At 30.4% G+C, this 21,710-nt stretch overlaps 1 protein-coding gene across 1 annotated transcript in view; it reads right to left on the bottom strand.

Annotated features, from left to right (window-relative positions):
- The window catches only part of LOC129223868 (carboxypeptidase D-like), a 69,701-nt gene that overhangs the window by 33,502 nt on the left and 14,489 nt on the right, over positions 1–21,710 (bottom strand). The window contains exons 4-11 of the mRNA XM_054858233.1: positions 20,930–21,447; positions 15,761–15,952; positions 14,773–15,059; positions 9,402–9,504; positions 8,041–8,183; positions 5,621–5,787; positions 4,726–4,990; positions 323–431 (exon numbers count right to left, since the gene is read on the bottom strand). Of these exons, the coding sequence (XP_054714208.1) occupies positions 323–431; positions 4,726–4,990; positions 5,621–5,787; positions 8,041–8,183; positions 9,402–9,504; positions 14,773–15,059; positions 15,761–15,952; positions 20,930–21,447 (1,784 nt within the window). The remainder of the gene's footprint in view (positions 1–322; positions 432–4,725; positions 4,991–5,620; positions 5,788–8,040; positions 8,184–9,401; positions 9,505–14,772; positions 15,060–15,760; positions 15,953–20,929; positions 21,448–21,710) is intronic.

Below are 21,710 nucleotides of genomic sequence, written 5' to 3'. Positions count from 1 at the left end.
CTCTGGCTATACTGCTAAAAATTGCAGCACAGTTCCTTTAATAACACAATACACAGTTTATTTTCAACTTATCTCAGGTTTTAGATTTTTCACACACAATTCGGTTAGACTTAACCAGACACAAATAAAATGTTTACATAAATAAATGAACCAGATGTAAAATATTTATCTGGTTCATTTATTTAAGTAAATTACTATATAATGTACAGTAGCAAACCAGATATAAAATATTTACATAAAATTTCTATTTCAAACAAAGAGATATAGTAAAGAGATATCTATAAAAAATAAACAAAAAAAAAATCATAAAGTTCATACATGCCTTCGACAAGATGCCTTAAAAGTCTAACAGAAATCTCTCTACCACTGGGTTGGTCATGATGAAGGCCTCCAATAACAGCTATTTGTAGCTTGTCACTACTTTTGTACACCTTTAATAAATAAAATTAAATTAATATTGCATTTAGACATTTATACATCAACAAATGGTAGCTAACAGTTTATTTTTCAGATGGCACAAACTGATAGTATGAATACTGAAATCTAAATCTTTAATCATTTAATTGTGTAATTCATATTAGTAGTGAGCTAAGACAATAGAGATCTTACTAAAAACATTATAGTGGCAACCGCTGATGAAATGTGGAACTACCATGGAGTCATTTTTAGAGGGCCGGACTGAACGTCGCCACCAATGCTTTAGCATAGGATTAGCTAAAAAAAATTAGCATTGTTTACGAGAAATTTAATTGTGTGTAAGAGTGCTAGTTGGCCACGGAATCATTTAAATATTATATTTGAATAATACTGAAAGCATCTGCATTTGATTGGCTATGGGTACATCGGCGTAAAATGATCCCTACTGATTGACAGAGAGGTTTTCCTTCTGAAAGGGTCAAACAAAGCGTTAAGAAATTTTTTAAATATACGTTCTTATAAAGGGAGCCTCCATTACCCCCAATGATTTGACAATATTAATATGCTTCATTACAAAATTTTCTCAGACATTATTAACAAAATGAAAAACTTAAACAAGTTTTTATTCATATAACTGATGCAAGCTGTCGAAATTTTTCTGTGTCCGCCTAAGTGCTTACACAATTTAATAGAACACAACAACACAATTAGAAATGCATTATATTTCTGAAAGAAAACATTTTTATACTTCAAATGAACTTTTTTGTGGATAGTTGCTTCACAAATTTACAGTAAATCTGCATAATTGTTTTCAGTAGAATTATAATAATGTAAATTCAATCTCTGACACAGTAATTAAGAATGCAAAAAACTACTTAGGGTTCGTTAAACTGTGAGCTTTTAAAAGTGCTCAGTTTATTAACTTTTAGTGGAAGCTCAACCAGGATGTGTGATAGTTCTTGAAAAAACATACTTATCTTGTGCAACATCAAGAAGAACCAAAGTTAAAAGTAACTTGTTTATTATGGCTATGATATATACAATGACATGTGAAACAAAATATTGAGAATACGCTCTTTACAATATTAAGTAGCTCATTATACTTTAAATGACTTCTGAAGCCAACATTCTAAGTCAAGGTATGAAACGTTAATCATATTCAGCTACGATATTCATGTCAAAAGCATCAAGCCGAAGCTATCGGCAAAAACGGACAGACTCAACTGAGCTGCCGAAAAAAAGAAAAAAAAAACAAGTCTAACTTGGGTTGAAATTGAAAGGGAAGACGATGAGGCAAAGTGCCGGGAGCTTAAATGCTACTGGCAATTTGCATATTTTGCTGATGCGATCTTGTTTCAAGAAGGAAAGAAAGAATGAGAAAAAATTAATGCAAATTAAGGTTGCCAACACTTTTGGAAGAAAAATTTACCTCCTTTCGTAACAGGTTCGATAACGGATACAGTTATGCCACAGTTGAAAAATTAAAACTCAAAAAAGTATAAAAACAGCCCAAAGGCATAACATTTTATGATTAATTCATAAAACTTGGCAGATAGGCTGACCCGAGTAGCATCAACTGATCGGCCGTTCATCGAAATCCGATCAAACTTTGATCGGTCGATGATCGGCCGATGATCGGATTCCGATGAGTTTTCATCGGAAATTGCTCCAATATGTCTCATCGGCAATAGTAGAATCCGATCATCGGAATCCGATGAATTTTGCTCCCTATACCGATGAGATTTGGAGCAATATACGAGCAGTGCTGTTCCAAGGCGATGAATTTTGGATAAAAATACGATGAGATTTGGAGCAATATACGAGCAGTGCTGTTCCGAGGCAATGAATTTTGGATGAAAATACGATGAGAAGTAGTAACAACTACGATATAGGGACAAGCAAGGAGGAAAAAAAAATAACAGTGGGAAAAATCTTGCAGGAGGGGTATTTTCGGATGACGTCATTTGGGAATTACTTAATATATATTATTTTTTTAATAACCTTTTTAATTAATTTCTCATTTAACAACTTTGGATGAGCGTGATTCATGAGTTCAATCTTAATCGCTCTAGCCGGGAATCGAACCCTAGTCCTCTGGAATACGAGATTCATATGCTAACCACTAGACAAGTTATGCTCGCTCCATGGCGGAAAATAATGTATTAAATGGAAAATCATTTGTGGCGCCATCTATCGGGTGGCAAGGCCATGACAGATTTCTGAACGGAAAGTGAGAATTTTATTCAGTGAATATACTTATGGCGGCAGCTAGTGAAGAGTTGAAGTCGGTAATTTTGGGAGTCAGGAGTGGAATTGTTTTGGAGATAGAGAGAAATCATTCAAGAGCCGGAGTCTCATTTTGTTCGCAATTCCAGTGAGGTAATCGGCGTTGGAATCGTGGAGTTAAAGTTGAATTGATTTTGCAGCAAATTGAAGTAAACCCTTCCAAAATCCAGGAGTCGGATTTGGAGTCAAAGTCTCAGTCATTTTTCCTCCGATTCTCAAACTTGAATGTTGATTTGTATAGCCTTACGTTTGATCAATAGTCGGATATTCGAATAATAAAATTTATCCTATTTTAACAGTTGGGCGATTTCCAAAAAATTTAGATTGGGAAAATTTTTATCGGAAAATTTAAACGACCTACTTTTTTTAAGATGAAATGTAACTCGTCAAATTTTCATCGGAAAATTTGATCGTTACGATCTCTTTTTCCGATGAAATGTAGCTCAGCAAATTTTCATCGGAAAATTTGATCGTTACGATCTCTTTTTTCGATGAAATGCAGCTCGACAAATTTTCATCAGAAAATTTGATCGTTACGATCTCTTTTTCCGATGAAATGTAGCTCGGCAAATTTTCATCGGAAAATTTGATCGTTACGATCTTTTTTTCCGATAAAATGCAGCTCGGCCAATTTTCATCGGAAAATTTGATCGTTGCAATCTCTTTTTCCGATGAAATGCAGCTCGGCAAATTTTCATCGGAAAATTTGATCGTAACGATATAGTTTTCCGATAAAAAACAGCTCATCGAAAACCGTTCTCGGATTCTGATCGCAACGATATCAGCGTGCATTACGCGATGAGTTTAGGAGGAGTCGATGATCGGCAGAGCAAAATCCGATGAGTTAATGCTACCTGGGTGAAGTTACTACAGTGCTTAATGCAAAACCACTTTTTCCTTGAAGTTTGTTTGATTTGGCCCAATAAAGTAAATTTAGTGGCGTTTTGTAGCAGACTGGTGCAGCATCCGTGATTAAGCACATCCCTGATTCCTACTTTACATGGTTTTTTTACCAAATGAATTTTAAAAAATCTTAGTTTAGATGAGTACAAAGCCTCCTTTTAAGCCTTTCTAGCAGCGCACTATATCTTCCTTCCCCCATTTTTTATACAGGAATATTCTGAACCTGCAAAATGATTAGTTAACATAACAAGTGGACGTGGAGTTCCCACGGTTCATCGATATATATCGTCATATATATCACAATATATATCCCAAATTTATTTTGAACATATCATGATATTTTGATATTTTCAATATTTATTTTTTCAACTACCATATTCTCAATATAAAAATTATATTAATCAAAGTCATATTGTTCATTTATTAGTCAAAATAACTAAAAAGTTATGTACTTTATTTTCATGATATATTAATACATCATTAATATAATAAAGTAAAACCTTTTTTATTTTATGTTCATAAAATTATTAGTAATGTAACAATTTTAATTCATATTAAAAGTACCTAATTAAATATAAAACGTTGGTCAGAAAAAAAGAAAATATCTTATGACTGTGCACTAATGCATATTTTTTATTTTTTAATCATATAACTTGGTAAAAGTGGCTAACAGAAGAAAAATGAGTAAAACAGCTAACGCTTAATTAATTCCATTAAAGTTAATAAAAATGTTAAATGAAATATTAGATATAAATAATGAAAGAAACCTGAATTTTAAGTCTACATATTGTAATAATAATATAAGAAAATAAAGAGTGATTTGCGGATGCATTTACTATTTTGAAGACTTTAGTTTGTGCTGATTGAAAATATTGGATATATATCAAAATATCCTACATATACCAAAATATCGGATATTTTCAATATTTTTAAAATATCATGATATTTTCAAACCCTGGGAGTTCTTCTTATCAACATTAAAAACATTTAATTAATGTCTGAAGGATTGAAAAAGAGTACATAAATTTATTCTCTTTGTTTCATCTCTATGAATGTGAGCATCCATTATGAAAATATCAAAATTGTTTTAAAAGTAGTTAGCAAAGTTTAAAATATTACCTCTGATGATACAATCACAAAATTCAATGTCTTTAATCCATCAGACCCTATATTTGACATTGGTTTCACAAAATTTCTATTGTCATTTGACAACTGAAGTAGCTCATTATGCAACTCAGAGTTACTCAAATAGACATCCTCAATATTATCCAATATTCCATAATCTTCAGTCTGAGACCAGTGGAAAAAGTGATTGTCTAAAGTGAAATTGACTTGAATTCCTCCTTTTTGGGGCACTTCAACATTTGCAGTGCTACGTGAATACCTATTTAAAGAAAAAGCACACTTGGAATTTCAAATACTTCTCAATTATAACAACTCTTATTGTCTTACATATAGTTAAAAGTATAGCAAATTTCAAATGGATAACCATAAAAGATATATTGGTAATTTTAGATTTTTCACTTGGCAGTAGTACTTTTACTTTTTCTTAGACACTTTGATCAGTTGCTGTAACAATTTGCTGTTGTATGAAACAGAGAATACATCTAACATAAGCGAGAAACATATGTACACATTTTGACAAAGTGTATGACCATGCTTATATTTAAAAGCAATTCCCAAAGTCAAGACTCAAGAGCCTTTAAAAAGGGAAAGATGCCGCGTTCACACTAGGAAAAAACACGCGTTGAGATTTTCCATCAAGGCCAAAATATCAAGTGGAATTTTTGCAGAATTGCCTGCAAATGGATTGCTGTTGAAATGGATTTTGGAAAATATTGTGGAAATTGCACCATCCAATGTCCTAGTGCGAACCCTGATTTAGAAATAGGTACGGACTAATTACATATTTAATATCAAAATACAAAAACCATTACTTTACAAATCATAACAACATTAAAAATTAAAGTTTGAAAGTTCGAATTTTTTACATGAATACTTAATCAAGACTTACCCCGGAGCACTAACAACCACTATATATTTTCCAGGTACTAAAAGCCTCCAGTAGTCACCAAATTGTGAAGATGTAACGTCATGACTAATTTCATTTACATGGATTGTAGCATTTGAAATGCCAACACCTTTAGTATCAAATATAAAGCCATGTATACCTGAATGAACCTAAAAGAATTGAAATGCATAAACTATTATGTATAAATTTTACAACATAAAATATGAATTTTTATTTATAAGAATTAGAGGAAGTTTTACCATAAGCAAATGACATATCAGTATGTTCAATTGACTACTGCTGTGGGCAAGTAAAGGGCAGCAACAGCATTTTTTTGCATTTTTGTCATTTATTGTACGTTAGCGTTATTGTGCAAGCTTGCTTATTTGGTTTCCTTTGAAACTAAAGCACGAAAAAAAAGTCCATCCAAAACGCGTTTCTTGAAATATCACAATAACTCATTTCTGCAGATAGTTCCGTTTACCTGCCCACTGCAGACTACATCAATGGTTTTCCATTGATGGTACACATATTTCTCTGCTTAAACTAAAATCTGTTAGGGATAGGCAGTTAACAACTAAAAAGTGAAGAAGATTCTATAGATAATTTTAGAATTTAATTGTGACAAGCATTTGAGCAATAATATCCTGCGATCATGCACTTAAACAAAAGTATAGTTGGGGCAAACCTAACCTGGCTGTGTCGTAATGCTCTGATTTAGATCTGCTCAGTCTTCACAATACTGCCTGGTTAGGTTTGCTCCAACTATAGTGCAATACTTTGTTACTTAACATCTGGCCTAGTGTTGAAAAAGAACGCTAAAAACTAGCAGATATTAATATGAAATAAATCTCTTCAGAGCTTTATGACAACTTAATAGTAACTTTTATGCTCATTAGCAGAATTGTTTTTAGTAGTATGCAATACAAATTAAAATGAAAAAATAGTCTGCAAGATAAGCCAACATTAGATTAATCGCAAAATCTAAATAGGCAGCAAGGAATGCTTAGAGAAAAGATACCAATTCAAGTACATGCAACCTGTGGATTATAGCTCAGAAAATTATTAGCTGAAGTGAAATATTTTTCTTTTAGAATTTTAGGTATTTTCTCCCCCAAGAAATAGCTGGCATACTTTCTTCAAAATCTGTGACGAACATAGCAGCATCACGCTGTTTCTGTTATTGGGCTTTTGTGAAAAGAGATTTTTGAGTTTAACTTATCAGAATAGCAATTATAAAAACAATCTTAATTAAGAGGATGCATTGCAGATATACTTGAACAAGCTGGAGCCAAATACTGATGATAAAAACAACACCATCTTTTCCACAAATTATTTCTAGAGACTTCTTAAATTTTATGTCTGGTCAAAAAATCTTATGTAAACTTTTTGTAAAATGTTCATTAAAATAAATTTCTCCCTTTACATTAAAAGCACTATTAATTCAACTTTAACAGTTTAACGTTTGAACTTCAATGACTAATCCACATTTTGATAAAAACTAGTGTTTGTGAAAATCATGCATAGTTAGATACACAAAAAATGGTATGCGGCTTCTAAGAGGTTGAGAGCTCCTGGAGTAATTATTAAATGAAACTATTTTCACAAAACAATATAAGATAGAGTAAAGGGCAGTAAATAGCAGTTTATTCTAAAGTCATACAGATTATTTTTGAAAGATGTTTTTGTGACAATGTCATAACTTCCTCAACAATTCATCAAATTTTACATGCTAGGAATCAATTTTTTTTTTTAATTTCCTTTTTTTTTTGAAAAAAATTGGTTTACTGTTTTTTATGAAGCATTGCTTTAATGTATTGTGCCCAAGGAGAAAAAAAAAATCGTACAGTTTAGTTTGTTAGAGCATCACGTTAAAACTGAAGATTGTGGGTTCATTCCCTCCACAGTTTTGTAGTTTTTGAATATCTTTTCTTCTCAGGTTAATCTTGATCCAAATTTCCAAGAATTTATAATCTTAACTCATTGTTGGATTCTGAACCACAATTTTATTTTTGCATTAAAATCAGAATCTATTTTAGCTTGGTAAATCTTTCCCTTTTCTTTTTTGTTACTTTCTTAATGTTTCATATAACTACAAAAGTAAGTTATTATTTTATTTTTTACCATCAATGGCTAAAAATAAACAAACATTTTACGTTGTGGCTGTTTTTTAAAAAACACTGTTAGAAAAATTGCACTTTTGAATTACCGCTAGGAAGCAGAAATGTTTCGCATGGGTCAGCTAGTAATTGTAAAATTAATACAGTTCAATCTAAAAGAAAATAGAATTGGTTGTTGAGAGTAAAAAAATCCTATTAAATCTATTCATTACAATATAACATATAAGTATTTAATATAGAATCGTTGATCAATTTGAAAGAAATTAAGTATAATAATAATAATAAAATAATAGTTTAAATCACCTCTTCAATGTATGCTATTAAAGGTTCTTTATTTTCATCCCAAAGATTTGGAAGATCTTTAGCAGGTGGATACTTAAAACATCCCAGTTCTAGAGTGATTTCGAAACAGTTGGAATGTAAATAATTCCAGTCCTGCATTCCGCCTGGAAAAGAAGATGAACAGTCAGAAACAACATTTGCTCTATGATAACAATTTGCCAGGTTATAACAGTTATATAAAGTTTACAATTATATAAACTAGAAACGGGAATGCTTTGAATAGAGAAATTACATTAAACGAAAGAACATTTAGTGTTATTCATACATACAAAAAAAAAAAAAAAAACTGTTGAATCTTTTATACTTTAGACCTCAATTACAATTGCTTTAATCAATTTAGAAAGTTCATCTTAGGTTAAAAAAAAAAAAAAAAAAAAAACAGGGCCTGCCCAGGATTTTTCAAAAAGAACGTGTTATCATCCCTTTTGGAATATCCGATTACAATCAAAAAAAGGAGGTGAAAAACTTGATGCCACACGAGGTGCAAATACAGAAGTTTTAAACTTTTTACAACTAGCCGTTTTTGTATGATTCAAGATGCATATATATATGACAAACATATATGCATATATATACGATGCATATATATACAAACGTCAAGACAAAACTCATCAAAGTTGATTGAAGCACAGGCAAAATGCATATTTTGGTTGTCTAAAAATTTACACACATAAAAGCGTATGGTGAGTGTGAAAAACTAAAGTCAAAACTAATTTAGATGTAATTGAAATGGAAATTTATGTTGAAGTTAGAGTGATAAATGTTTCATGATGATAATACTTTTTCATTATACGAAGAAGTAAAAAGCACTCCTCCAGGTGTCATCCAAAAGTTTAAATTTTTAATCTGGAAGAATTTTTCAAATAATCAGCGTTTTCGGTAATCTGAGGAGAGGTGATATATAGAGGTGATATTCAATAACCTTGAATTATCGAGACTCTACTATAGTTGGAATTTTGTGAAGGGTCCTTAAACGGACTCAAATTTTCTCTGACCAGACCCTTGCAAAATTATAATTTAAAGCATGTCAAGGTTTTTACTCTAATAAGGAAATTTTGCATAAAATTGGAATTAAAAAAAAAAGTAAACTTGAATTTTGAAAAGAAAAAAAAATATGGTGTGCATTAATAGCACAGGACATTCTTCACAGTACTTCTAAAAATATAGGTTAGCAGGTCTCAATGTTCATGAATTATCTGTATAACAATCTAGAATATTTGATCAAATTTTAATTTTGATAGTTAATGGGATTGTGCATATCTACTATTTTCATGACAGAGCATTAAATCTTGCAAACATAAAAAAAAATCAAATAATGATACCTGAAACACTGTACCAGACAGCACCATTTGTAATGCCACCAGGAAATGTTTCACTCATTTTACCTTTTCCACAAGGTTTAGCCAAGTGCATAGTAGGATGTTTCTGAAAATCAAGAGAAATATTTTTGATTTACTTTAACAGAAATAAAACTTTTTTGACATAAAAGCAATTCAATGAAAACTGTATACCAATTATTAAGGGAACCGGAAAGTAATGTCTTGTTTTCAAACCCAAAATTTTGAAACAGTTTTTATTTTTTATTAATTTTTTAATTATCTTCATGATCAAAAACTTTTTTGATATAAAATGCTATCTTTCAGTTTCAGATTAGCAAAAATGAAGTGTTTTTGGACCAAAAAGTTTGGAGATGGCATTTTGGATATCAGCTATTTTTTTTCGAAGTGTTTTGTCACATAGAAACCGAGATAAAGGGAAATCAGATAGAGCAATGTTGGGTGTTTTTGTTACAGTGACTGTCAACAAAAAAAGTGTGGTTCTGAAATAATTGCAGAGGGTTGTCTCAATAACTATACTCGCAGAATTTAATGAGGATCATTAGGCATAAATCCTCTTTTGATGTTGAAATGAAAGTTAAGTCAAAAAATAACTAAAAACAAATTTTATGATATTACAAAAAAGGAGATTATTCTCCCAGAAGAGCAATACCAAAACTGCATCCCAGGATGAGTGTACTCTTGGGTATATTATGTTTTATAAGGATTTATTGTTTTCCCTCATGATCTAATACAGTCAACTCACAATAACTTGAAGCGTTACAACTTGAATATTTCTTTATCTCAAATTGTTCATTGGGTCTGAAACAATTTAAGAGGCTGTAGGAGTTTTTCGTAACACAAGCTGGGCCCTTGGGACTTTGAGTTTTTGAGATTTGACTCTATAACAATATTCGAGTTCTCAATAAAAATTACTGAAGCACATTTTCATAAGCTTTAAATTTGAAAATTTAACTCTCTCTGACCCCCTTCTCCTTTACAGGGTGGCGACAGGAACTGTGAAAAAAAGTTCCCTGACTTTTCCCTGATTAAGTTCACCAAATTTCCCTGATTTACGTTACCAATGATAATGGATTTCTTTCTTTGCTCTACTTGAAATCCATTGTATGTTTGTATAAAATACAGTATTTTAAACGTTGTAAGTTGTGTAAAGTTGTTGAACTAATGATATATTTTAAAAAGATGCTACTTTTTAATAAAATGGCTAAAAATAGACAATTGGGGGGGGGGGGGGGGGGAATCTACAAAACAGTATATTAAATTTTTATACAATGGAAAGATTATAGAAAAAATTTTTAAAAAATACTTCACTTCCAGAAACCACTTAGCATAAGAATTTTAAGAAACTATTAAAATTACTCTTAAAAACATATGTGTATTTATGATAGAACTAAAAAGTAATTGAAATTATTTTGAACTAAGTTTTCAAACAGTATAATAATTGCTGCAAGAATAACATGTAATAGTGAAAGAATAGAAGTAATGTAATTATTCTTATATAACTAATTGACATATTTATGCAAAACAGATGAAACCATTTGACATCCATTCATAGGGAGCTTTTCTCTAATCAAGAACATAGGTTTTAATGAATGAATACAGCATTTTAACAATAAAAAAAAAATATTTACCTAAGTACACAAGTTAACTCTATTTCAAATGATTTCAGTATGTAACGAAAAAAAATCTTAGATTGCTTTTGTAACAAACAACTTTGAAATGCAAGAAAAAAAAAAAGAAAAAAAAAGCAATTAGTTAATTTCAAAATATATAAAAGAAGAATACAACTTGGTTATAAAATTAAAGAATTAAGTCTGAAGAAAAGAAAACGTTTATAATCTGCGATGACAACAAATAGTATTACGGCAAAAAACAAAGTTTTTTTTATTGAAAGTTCAATTTTAGCAATTAAATTAAAAACCCGAAGAAGTAATAACTTTTAAGCTTTTATAGTATTGATTCAAAAACCAAAGATTTCTTCTTGAAATCGTGATTACAATACTTAATTACTTCGAGACAATGGAATAAAGGCAAAGGAATTAAGCATTAATGAAGGCTTCCTCTTTGCCTGTATGGTTGTTTATTTTATGTAGCATTAAAAGCGTAAAAGGAAATTTCAAGCTAGGTAAAATAAACAACCTAACAGACACAGAAGCAATCTTAGGAAGTTCATCCTGTGGTTAATAAGTAAGATTCAATATTTTGACGTTGAGGAAAAAAGATGCACAAATATGCGGCAGTGTATAATCGCACCTCATTAATTTTATTTTTTTAACAGATAATTAGCAGAAAATGCATAGGGAATTAAAGTACTTAATTTTGTAAAGCAAAGAAAATTTTTTTTTTCTTCATAAAATCAATTTTCACTGATTTTGTGTTATTTTTTTTTTAATTCCCTGATATTTCCCTGATTAATAAAGTTCCCTGACATTTCCCTGATCTCCCTGATCTGTCGCCACCCTGCTTTAGTACCTGAGCACTTCCACAAATTTTCAAAACATAGCACAACAAAGAAAGATAGCAAAGAATAAAAAACAGGTTCATGTACTTTTTTTTTTATGGTAAAAAAGAAATTCTGACAGCAAAAATTTATGATTTCAATCTTATGAGAATTTTGCAACTTTCCCTCAACAGTGAAATCATTCCTTTATTACACCAAAAGAAACATAAATTTGAATTAAATATTCTTGTTGGAAACTCTGATTTCCCTATGTTATTTTCTTTTTTAAATCAAAGGAAAGTGATTAAAAAAAAATACATATAAACATTTACTCTACGATATCATGTTACAGGAAGTAACTTCATATCTTGAATATTTAAGCCACTTGCTTCCACTGCACAGGCAAGCCCCCCCCCCCCCCCCCCAATAACTACTAGAAAACTTCTGGCGTCAACAGTTTCTTTTTTTTCTAATTGTCTTGTTTTTAACAGAATTAAGGGAAAAGAAAAAAAATTTGGTAAATTTTTTTTTCCAAGTCGGAAAAAAAAGGCGGTAAAATTTGTTTTCAAAATTGTTTTCAAAAGGGGTTAGGATAAAAAAAAACCTATTGAATTAAAGATTATTGACACACTATTGAAAAAAATGTCATCAAAAAAAACAAACAAACAATGCGCATGTACGAAAATCAAATAAATAAAGCCAGTTTCCAGTATACCAATGTGAAGATGTAGCATCCTAATCAACAGTCCAGGTAGCATGACTAATGGACTAATAATTTGAAAGCTTTTAGGACAGAATACTTATTTTAACCTTTACGGGACTACACTTTCAACAACCAAAAGGCTGAAAGCAGGGTTGGCAAAAACCCAGGGTTTTTTTAAAAAGCCCATGGACCCAGGGTTTTTTGGGTTTTTTTTTGAATAAAACCCAACTAAAGTTGGGTTTTTTAAAAGAAATGTGGTTTTTTTTTGTCTTTTTTTAGGGAAAATGTGGGGTACTTGTAGCATATTGTTGCGTAAGTATATGGACAAAGTGCAAAAATTGTCTTCGGGGAAAAAAAGCTGGTTTCTGAAGAAAAGTATGAAAGACGAAAAAACCTAAGTATGGTGAAGTTTCAGATTTTTTAATTTTCATTATTACCAACAGTTAAGGCAAAGTTACTTCTCGAGTGATAAAATCTATTGTTCGTTTTTAATTACTACGTTTTTTTTTTTTTTTGCATTTTACTTTATTGTATTTCATTTTGTTATGCAAAACTACTGTAGAACCTCAAGTAGTTTAAATCCCTTTTTACTGAATTCCAGCTTAATCAAGACATTTCTTTGAATTTTATGCTGCCTGCTTTTCTATTTTCTGTGTACAGAGTTAGAAATGTTCAACTTTTTCGTAAGATAATGAAAATACTGTACCTGTTCTGTTTTCTGTTGACCGTTTGAAAAATCTGTTTATTTCTAAAAAATATACCTTGTGTTTATTCAAGATTTGTGATGTGTTGGTTAGCAGAAAATAATTCACATGAAAGCCTTTTAACTAGATTAATTTCCTCTGTACACATATTGAGAAAATCAGACGTGACAGGACTTGGTCGAGATAATTTGAGTTATTTATTGACCAGTTAAAGAAAAAAGTTAAATACATTTATTTAAAATCTTTGAAGTATTTTTTTAATGCCATTAAGAGTTAAGAAATACTATTAAAGTTCAAAATTCATTTTATATGTTCATTGTCTGCGGTGAAGAACAAATAAGAAAGAAGTTTAAATTGTAAAAGTATTTAAATTAATTATTTTTAAAAAAAAAATTCTCAGAAAATTAAAAAAAAAACAAAAGTGGGCTAAATAATGGGTTTTTTAAATGGGTTTTTTCAAAAAAAAAACCCATTGGGTCCAACCCAATTGGGTCCGATTCGGCCAACCCTGGCTGAAAGTTAAGACTCTAAAATGCAAAAAATGTCTTTGCTTTATCATAGAAACTTATTTTATTTTATTATGTACCACAAAATTCTCAAACTTTTCTTTTAGAAATGTTAATGGCTTTTAAAATAAACTATACAACAGTAACTAGTTTAATAAGAAAATCTTATTTAAAATTGGAGAAAATGTCCTCCTTTACTTCCTTATTTCATGGAATCTGTACAAAAAATTAAAATACAAATGAAACTATGAAGAGAAGATTTCTGGAAAAATGAAATAAAAGCTTTATTTCTTATCAGCGATAACTTTTATTAAATAGTAAATAAAATAAAAAGATGTCATTAAAAATTGATCAGTTGAAACAATACACATTTCAACTAAACTAACATAATTTATATAAAAATACACTTATGTACCAATATCACAAATGAGTAACATTTTCTTACCTTTCAGCAATACCTTATAGGAAGCACAAAGAAAAAAAGACAAATGAGAAATATGATGCATAAAAAAACAGTATGATCTTATTAAGAAACGCTAACTATCTAATTGAAGGGTAGACCTGGGGCAGACAGTAAGTCAGTTTTTTTTTTTTTTTCCAGCGAAAAAAGCAGTAAACGTTTTTGCCAATGCATAAAATTAACAGTAAGCTAATCGGCAAAATGGTTTAGTTTCTGCGAGCGAGGGAAGATGGCACTCGCATGCAGTCCGTGATACTTAGCCCAGCATTTTTTGCTTCCTGTGTAAAATTTACTTTTTGGGACATACTGTCCTCCCCCATGTCTCTATACATTATTTTTAAATGAGTTGACTCAAGCAATGATTGAAATGCATTTAAAAAAAATAAAATAATAATAATAATAAAACAAACTATCAGTCTGTAATCAACAAACTATAAGGTGAGCAATAAGAAAAACAACAAATGATATTGCTTTGATAAGCACATACAAGTTAAACATGTAAATAAATACAGCACTTTTTAAGATTAAACTAAATAGACTCACGTTTGAGTAAACAGATGCCAGTTGCCGAAAAACAGCATCATCGGGACTTTTACTGTACAAACCATCAATTTCATCTTTATTATCATCATATGGATAGTTTGCTACAAGAGAGCCTCCATGTAAATTAGCAGATAATACAAAAGGTTTGGAAAGGATCCAATTCATGACAGCAATGGTTTCTGGTTGTTGAACAGCATTGTCTTTGTTGACTCTGAACTGATCAGGAAAGTTACGATTAAGATCTATGTTGTTAGCATTTTCTCGCCCACCATACCCATCAAAGTCTCCTAAAAGATCAAAAATGACATAAAATGATTTTAAACATGAGAGTCATTCCATATCAAACCAACACACTGATTTTACATCACCCTCTCAGTTTTTGATGAAATTTGTTTCAGAGGTAATGTTTATATGGCCATAGAAAAATGTAAAATTCTTTTGAAAAATAAGAATCGGTTTTGAAGATACATTTTGCAAAACTACCAAAAATGGGTAAAAAGGTGACTTAGTTACTGTGTTTTTCACTTGAAGGAAGGACGCCTCGTATCAAGGCATAAAAACTAAATCAATGTTTATTTGAAAAAAGACAATGAGAAACAAATTTAGTATAAGACGTGCTATAAATAACATTATGTATCTGAAAACAAAAAACCAAATTATTTTGGACAATAAAATCTCATTTTTGGAGCAAAAATTGCAATTTTGGCCATTTTGTAACAGGTTGTAACTGAAATTGAAAATTGGTGCATATTTATATTATTTCCTTGCATATTATTTCAGGTCAGATCCTACAACATAAAGTATTTGATAGGACTAATTGGCATCACAATAAGCAGGGCAATCATATTTCTAAGATACCCCCCCCCCCCCATCAAGGATAGAAGAATAAACAAAAACAAAAAATCAATAAGTGCACATTAGAAAAGAATTTTATCTACATAAATTATAGATTGCATTCAGTATTTATGAAGGTTTAATTTTTCCTTACCTTCTTTTGCCTTTTCATATCCATCAGGATTCATTGAAGGCATAATATGTACGTGTGTAGTGTCTAGCAAATGTTTAATACGTTCATTACTTTCATAATTCAGGCAGAAATACTGTACAAGCAACAGAAGCATTTCACGGCCCACAACTTCATTTCCATGCATGTTTCCAATGTATTTAAATTCTGGCTTACCTACACATAAAAAGATTAGAATTTAAAAAATATATATTCAAAATATCATACAACAACAATGTAACAATAACAAATAACAGTGTTTTACTAAGGAAAACTCAAAAAAAAAATTTAAACTTGTATAAATCACGCATGTATTACGAAACTGCACAATTATGTCCTATGCTGTCCTATGTACCCTTCTATAACGTATGCTTTACCTCAAAAAAAGTCCTTAAAAATCTAATTATTTAAAAAATATACATAAATCTAATTTTAAAAAAAGAAAATTTTTCAACTAGATTAGAGTGTTCAACAAAAAAAAAAAAGCAAAATTTTAATGCAATTGGACAGATGCTAACATGTCTTAATTTTAATAAATAACTGGCAACCTATGAACTAAATCCTTACAGTCAAAACAAACTTCAAAATATGATGTTTTTGATAACTATGTTATTTGCTTTAAAGACATTTTACTTCAGAAAATGTATTTAAATATCTATCACTGACTCACTATGAAATGAATTAAAAATTTTCTACTTTCCAACGGGGTTAATATTAAAACCGGTTTTTTTGGGTGAAAACACCGGGAAAAAAGTTTTTTGGTTTAAACCGGATTTATTTGGTTTTCATTACTATTTGTAAAAGAAAAACAACTTTATTTTGGGAAAATCATGAAGATTTTACAAATTAACTGTTAATTAATGTTTAATATTCATATTTGTATATAATTTCTTCATAATTAATTAAATAATTAAGAGTTAAATCCTGTAATTTCATTTCCTCATAATTGGAGATTTCTGTAGGAGAATATTTTTTGAAAATCTTTTAACTATTAATCAATATGTAAATGGGTCTTGGTTAAAGATGAAAACAGTCGGGAAAAAACCGGAAAAATTCCGAAAAAATGAAAAAAAAAACATTTTTTTTCCAAAGGAGTAAATTTAGACTTCGAAAAAATTGAAAAAAAAATGAAGTTTTTCAATTTTTCAGTGTTTTAATTGAAATTTTCAGCAAAAAGTGATTAGAAATTTTTCCCACATAAATTTTGATGCAATTTCCTCCCCCACCCCATTTTATGCTAAAATACTGTCTAACCTTAATGCAAGTGTTTATATGATAATATAATTTTCATATAGATCAAAAAACATTTAATAATACTTTTTGCAAAAAAGCTTAAACCAATAACCTTAGTGAAGAATTTATTTTCCTTCTTCATGAAACAAGCAAGCATAACATCAACCACAAAACTAGGTTTCTGCTGACTGCAAGTCAAATGTACAGGGTGCGGCAAAAAAATAATAATAATAACGGGCAAGCAATTTTCCATAAACTTTATTAAAAATGAATAAATTAACAATACACAAAAAATAATAATGTGAGTAGACCTTTAGCAATCAATAAACTTAATTGGTTTCAAACTAGCAGCCTTTTGCAGTAATACAGAGATGCAACTGCTTATTGAATTTTTCATTCAAGGGCCACAAGTCCTTTAATCAATCCCATTGCCTATAAAGCAATTGGTTTAGAGTTCAAACTTACGTGTAGTTTAGGGTACATCTAAGACTCCTAAATAAGCCATACAGTGTAATAAATGTGATTGAGGTCTAGCGAGTAGAGCGTCCACTCAAAAAATAATATCATGTCAAAAAAAAAAATGCACCACTCTTTTCTTTTTGCCCATATGAATCGGTGTGGATCAAGGAAAATGTCCAGTTTACATTGCTGAAGTGCTCTTAGGCCCACAGAAGTACAATAACTTCTAAAATGTCCTTCTGGCTCACTTTTTGATTCATTTTATGGCCCTCATCCACAAAAACTAGAGATTTTTTTTTCGCTTGTGCTGATTCCATCACAGACAAGCCTGACTTCGGATTTTGGCAATATTTAACATTTTTTAAGGTGCTTGGCTACAGACCAATTCTTATTGTTCTGGGGGATATGAGCTGGTTGAATACTATCTCTTTCAGCGTGGCCTTGCGGCCCCTCTCAAACGTTTTTGGCATCTTTGGAGTCATACAAATGCCTGAACTTTTTGGAACTCGTAAAACTTCTGTTTGAGCTGTTTTTCCCCCTAGTCGCACTTATCGGTCACAAATTCCCATTTTACGAACGACTGCTCTCGTGGAAACCCAAGTCTTTCATTGAACTCACACTGGATGACCTGACGATTAACTCAAATGTTCACTGTTCATTTTGTCAACTTTCCGGACATCGACTATCATTTCCAAGCCACTCGAAACGACATACCGTTTCAAATAATGCCGGGGCACAACAAGCATACGAACTGTCGTTATACTCGGTTAAACAACTTAAAATAGCAGGCATTTTATTTAAAATTGTAAGAAAACAGAAAAACAATACATAAACTAGGAAATATATTGTAAACTATTTTCTAATCAAGTGAGAGACAAAAATAAATTAGGCACTTTTTAAAATGAAATTACTTTACTTTCATTCGATGATGCAATTTTCGTCCGATATTTTTTTTGCCCCACCCTGTATACTGCCGTGCTAAGCAAAAAAGTGGAATTTGAAGTTGGGCTCAAGCTGAGATATTGTGTTTTAAAGTTTGGCTCTTCCATACATTTGATTCAGATTTCTTTTTTTTTTTTTTCTTTTTTTAAGTTCTTGATCAAATGACCCTAAAACATTTTATTTATTATGTAAAATACGAAACAGAGAACAACTTGGTTCTAATAACTCAGTTTTGTTCAAAAGTGCTGGTATGATTACTTTTACTACTGTGCTTAGCACGGCCATATGAATAAACTGAAACTCCAGTTTAAGTTTTGGTTCAGCTTAAGAAAAATCAATTTAGTTTTGATTTGGACTTAGACTGGGTTGGAAAAAATCAAAACTCAATAGCTTTTATTTTCAGACAGTAACATTGTATTACTTTTCTTTCAAAAAAAAAAAAAAAAATGTTTGAAAGTCGAAAATTTCAATTAATATTTCAAGTTTCAAAGGCAATCTAAAATACAAAATGTAATTTTTATGATTTGACACACATTACCCAATATTAATGGTTGAATGACGACTGGACTTATTTCTAATGTTTGATCATGAAAGCTCTCAGTTATAAAACAAAAAGGTTCTTTTTCCTAATTAATCTTACCTTTATGTGTATTTCTGTCAAGCAGAAAAAGAAGATGTGTGGATAGCATATATTTTTTAATACTTAACCCTTTATATGTTCCAAGAAACACAGAGCTATTAAGAAACCCTAATTTTATTCATAAAGAAATCAAAATTTCCATTTTTTTCCAAATTTTCCCGAAAAAAAACGGTAAAAAACCGGTTTTTTCCACCACTTCCAAATTTCCAGAAATTTTACATCTCTAGTCTTGGTATAAGTAATCAAAGAAATTCCACATAAAAAAACATGTGTTTTGGTGTTACAAGGAACAACTTTTTCAATGCAAAGAAGTGTGAGCTTTTGGATAAAAAGTCATCCAAGGAAAGAATCTGCTTTTCTCAAAAAATTGCAGTAATTTGCAATTTTTGTGTATCATTTAAATTTGTGCATTATTAACGTTGGTAATGCATTCATTTAATTTTCAAGTATTTATTCGTTAAACATGGTTTAGCTCATAAAACACTGTCAGAGACTGGTTTCGTCTTTGAGCTTGCAAGGACGAAACTGCAGTCTGCAAGGTGGGGTCTATGCAGGATTGTCCTATTTTGTCCACCCCAGGAAAAACCATCCCGGACAAAATGTCATTTTGTTCACTTCATCAGTAAACTGAAAGTTTTTAGTTAAAATTTTGAAGCTTGAAAATAATAAATAATAATTAAGATTTTTCCTATTCAAGTTATATTTCAATATAAAAATAGCAAACATAAATCTGTATGTAAACAATTGATGGTAAAATCTTTTAAAGTAAAAATTAAAAAAAGTAAGATCAGCTGAAGTTAATGTAAGTGTAATTATAAATCAAATGAATGTTAAAATAAATTATAATGCATGTCATAGCATTTATAAAACAAGCACATCAGCTGTAAATTTTAAGATGTTCATCTGTGATATGGAGGTTTATTTGCTTATAATAAGTGCATTTATAAAATTAAAAAGTAGAAATAAAACTTTTTAAAGGTTGAAGTTTCAAAACATTAAAAATCATATTAAAAAAAAAAAGAAAGAAAAACTACTTGATATTAATTAAAGAAATGTTGGCATGAAGTGAAATCTGTTCTTGCAATACAAATACAAATGTGATGATCAGCAACAGGCTCTGACTAAGCTCAGTCAGAGTAGTCTAGTCAATTTATTAGTCCGCAATGAAGATTAATGGCCCTTTTAAAGCTATCTACCCTCTTGCCTATTATAGCCTTTTCCAATACACTGTTCGAAATACCCACAACACTACTAAAGTAGTAATTTTTCTTAATTTGTATCACATTAACATATTCATAAAATATGCGAGTACATAAATATTTTACTATGGGTTGACATCAATAAAAACTAGAAAAATATAACAGTTATAAAATATTTTTAGTCTATAAATCTTTGTTTTGCATGTATGTCTCCAAGCATTTCATTTGACTTTCCATTTGAGTTTATTTTCAACTACTGTATATAATAGTCTAATCATGCCCAATTGCTTGTTCACATTGTTAAATTTTATTACTTTTAAGTAAATTATGATCTAAAATTAGCTGCACCAATGTGTAATGAAAATTTTTTTAGATTTATGAAATTCTAAAGCTAATGGTTCTATTTTAATTAAATGATTAATACAGAAAAGAAAATGTATTAGAATAATATGCTAATATTATTACACCGTAACAATAAATTTATGTATGTATAATCAGTTTATTTTTCATTTCGTCCATTTTGTCCAGTTTCTTCTGACGTCCCAGACTTTTTACAAAAAAGTGGACAAAATAGTAACCCTTGGTCTACGGGTTCTTTTGTAATACTGTACCACTTTTTTTTTTTTGAAATTACAGTGTTAGTGAGAGAAAAGTCAAAAGTGATTAACAATAAATACATACCAGGCTCATGCATTCCAGGATTGGAACTCATTTCTAATACATATAATTCTCGATTTTCAACTGTCTGGCCAATGCTATATAAATTGGTAATTTTTGGACATTGCTTTGACACATTCTTTAATACTGAAACCATTTCCAAATAATTGTGATGCTTAAATTCAACCATAGATTCAAAGGATTTGTCCTTTCCTGATTCAATAGGTGATGCTTGTTCTTCATTGTCAACATCTAAAGCAGACGATTTGCTGGCTGCAGTAGGGCTCTCAGAAGTAGTTTGCTCAGAATGATTCGCAATGTCAGGTGTGGCTAAAGTGCTAGAGGCTTCTTCAGTAATTGGAATCTCAGAAGTAGAATTATTTTCTATGAAGGAGAAAGGAAATGAAGGAGCAAGTATCTTTCTACTCGGTGTTTCAACCTTTTTAGCAGGGAAGGAAATTGAACTATCTCTTAATAGTTCAAAATGAACTTCTTCAACACTATCAGGCTTGACAACAACTAACTTTGATTGAGGCTGATAGCTAAAATAGCAAAAAAAATTTTTTTTTAGAAATTGAACTTTTGAGAATCTTTTTTTTTATAACAAGTTGAAAGAAAAACATTAAATGGTTATTTTGTAACAGTAACATTATATTTATTCATGAAACTACATCATTATATATATATGTGGATAAAGGCTCCCTGAATGTAATGGTAACCACCATGAGTAGAGCGATAGATAAACAAAAGAGGGAGAACACAGTAAGACATGAGTGAGAGAAAGATGCTGTTTTGTTTGTGATGA

Source organism: Uloborus diversus, chromosome 6 (genome assembly GCF_026930045.1).
Source record: "Uloborus diversus isolate 005 chromosome 6, Udiv.v.3.1, whole genome shotgun sequence".
NCBI lineage: Eukaryota > Metazoa > Arthropoda > Arachnida > Araneae > Uloboridae > Uloborus > Uloborus diversus.
The sequence above is the reverse complement of the archived record's forward strand: the minus strand, read 5'-3'. Positions and strand labels throughout refer to the sequence as shown.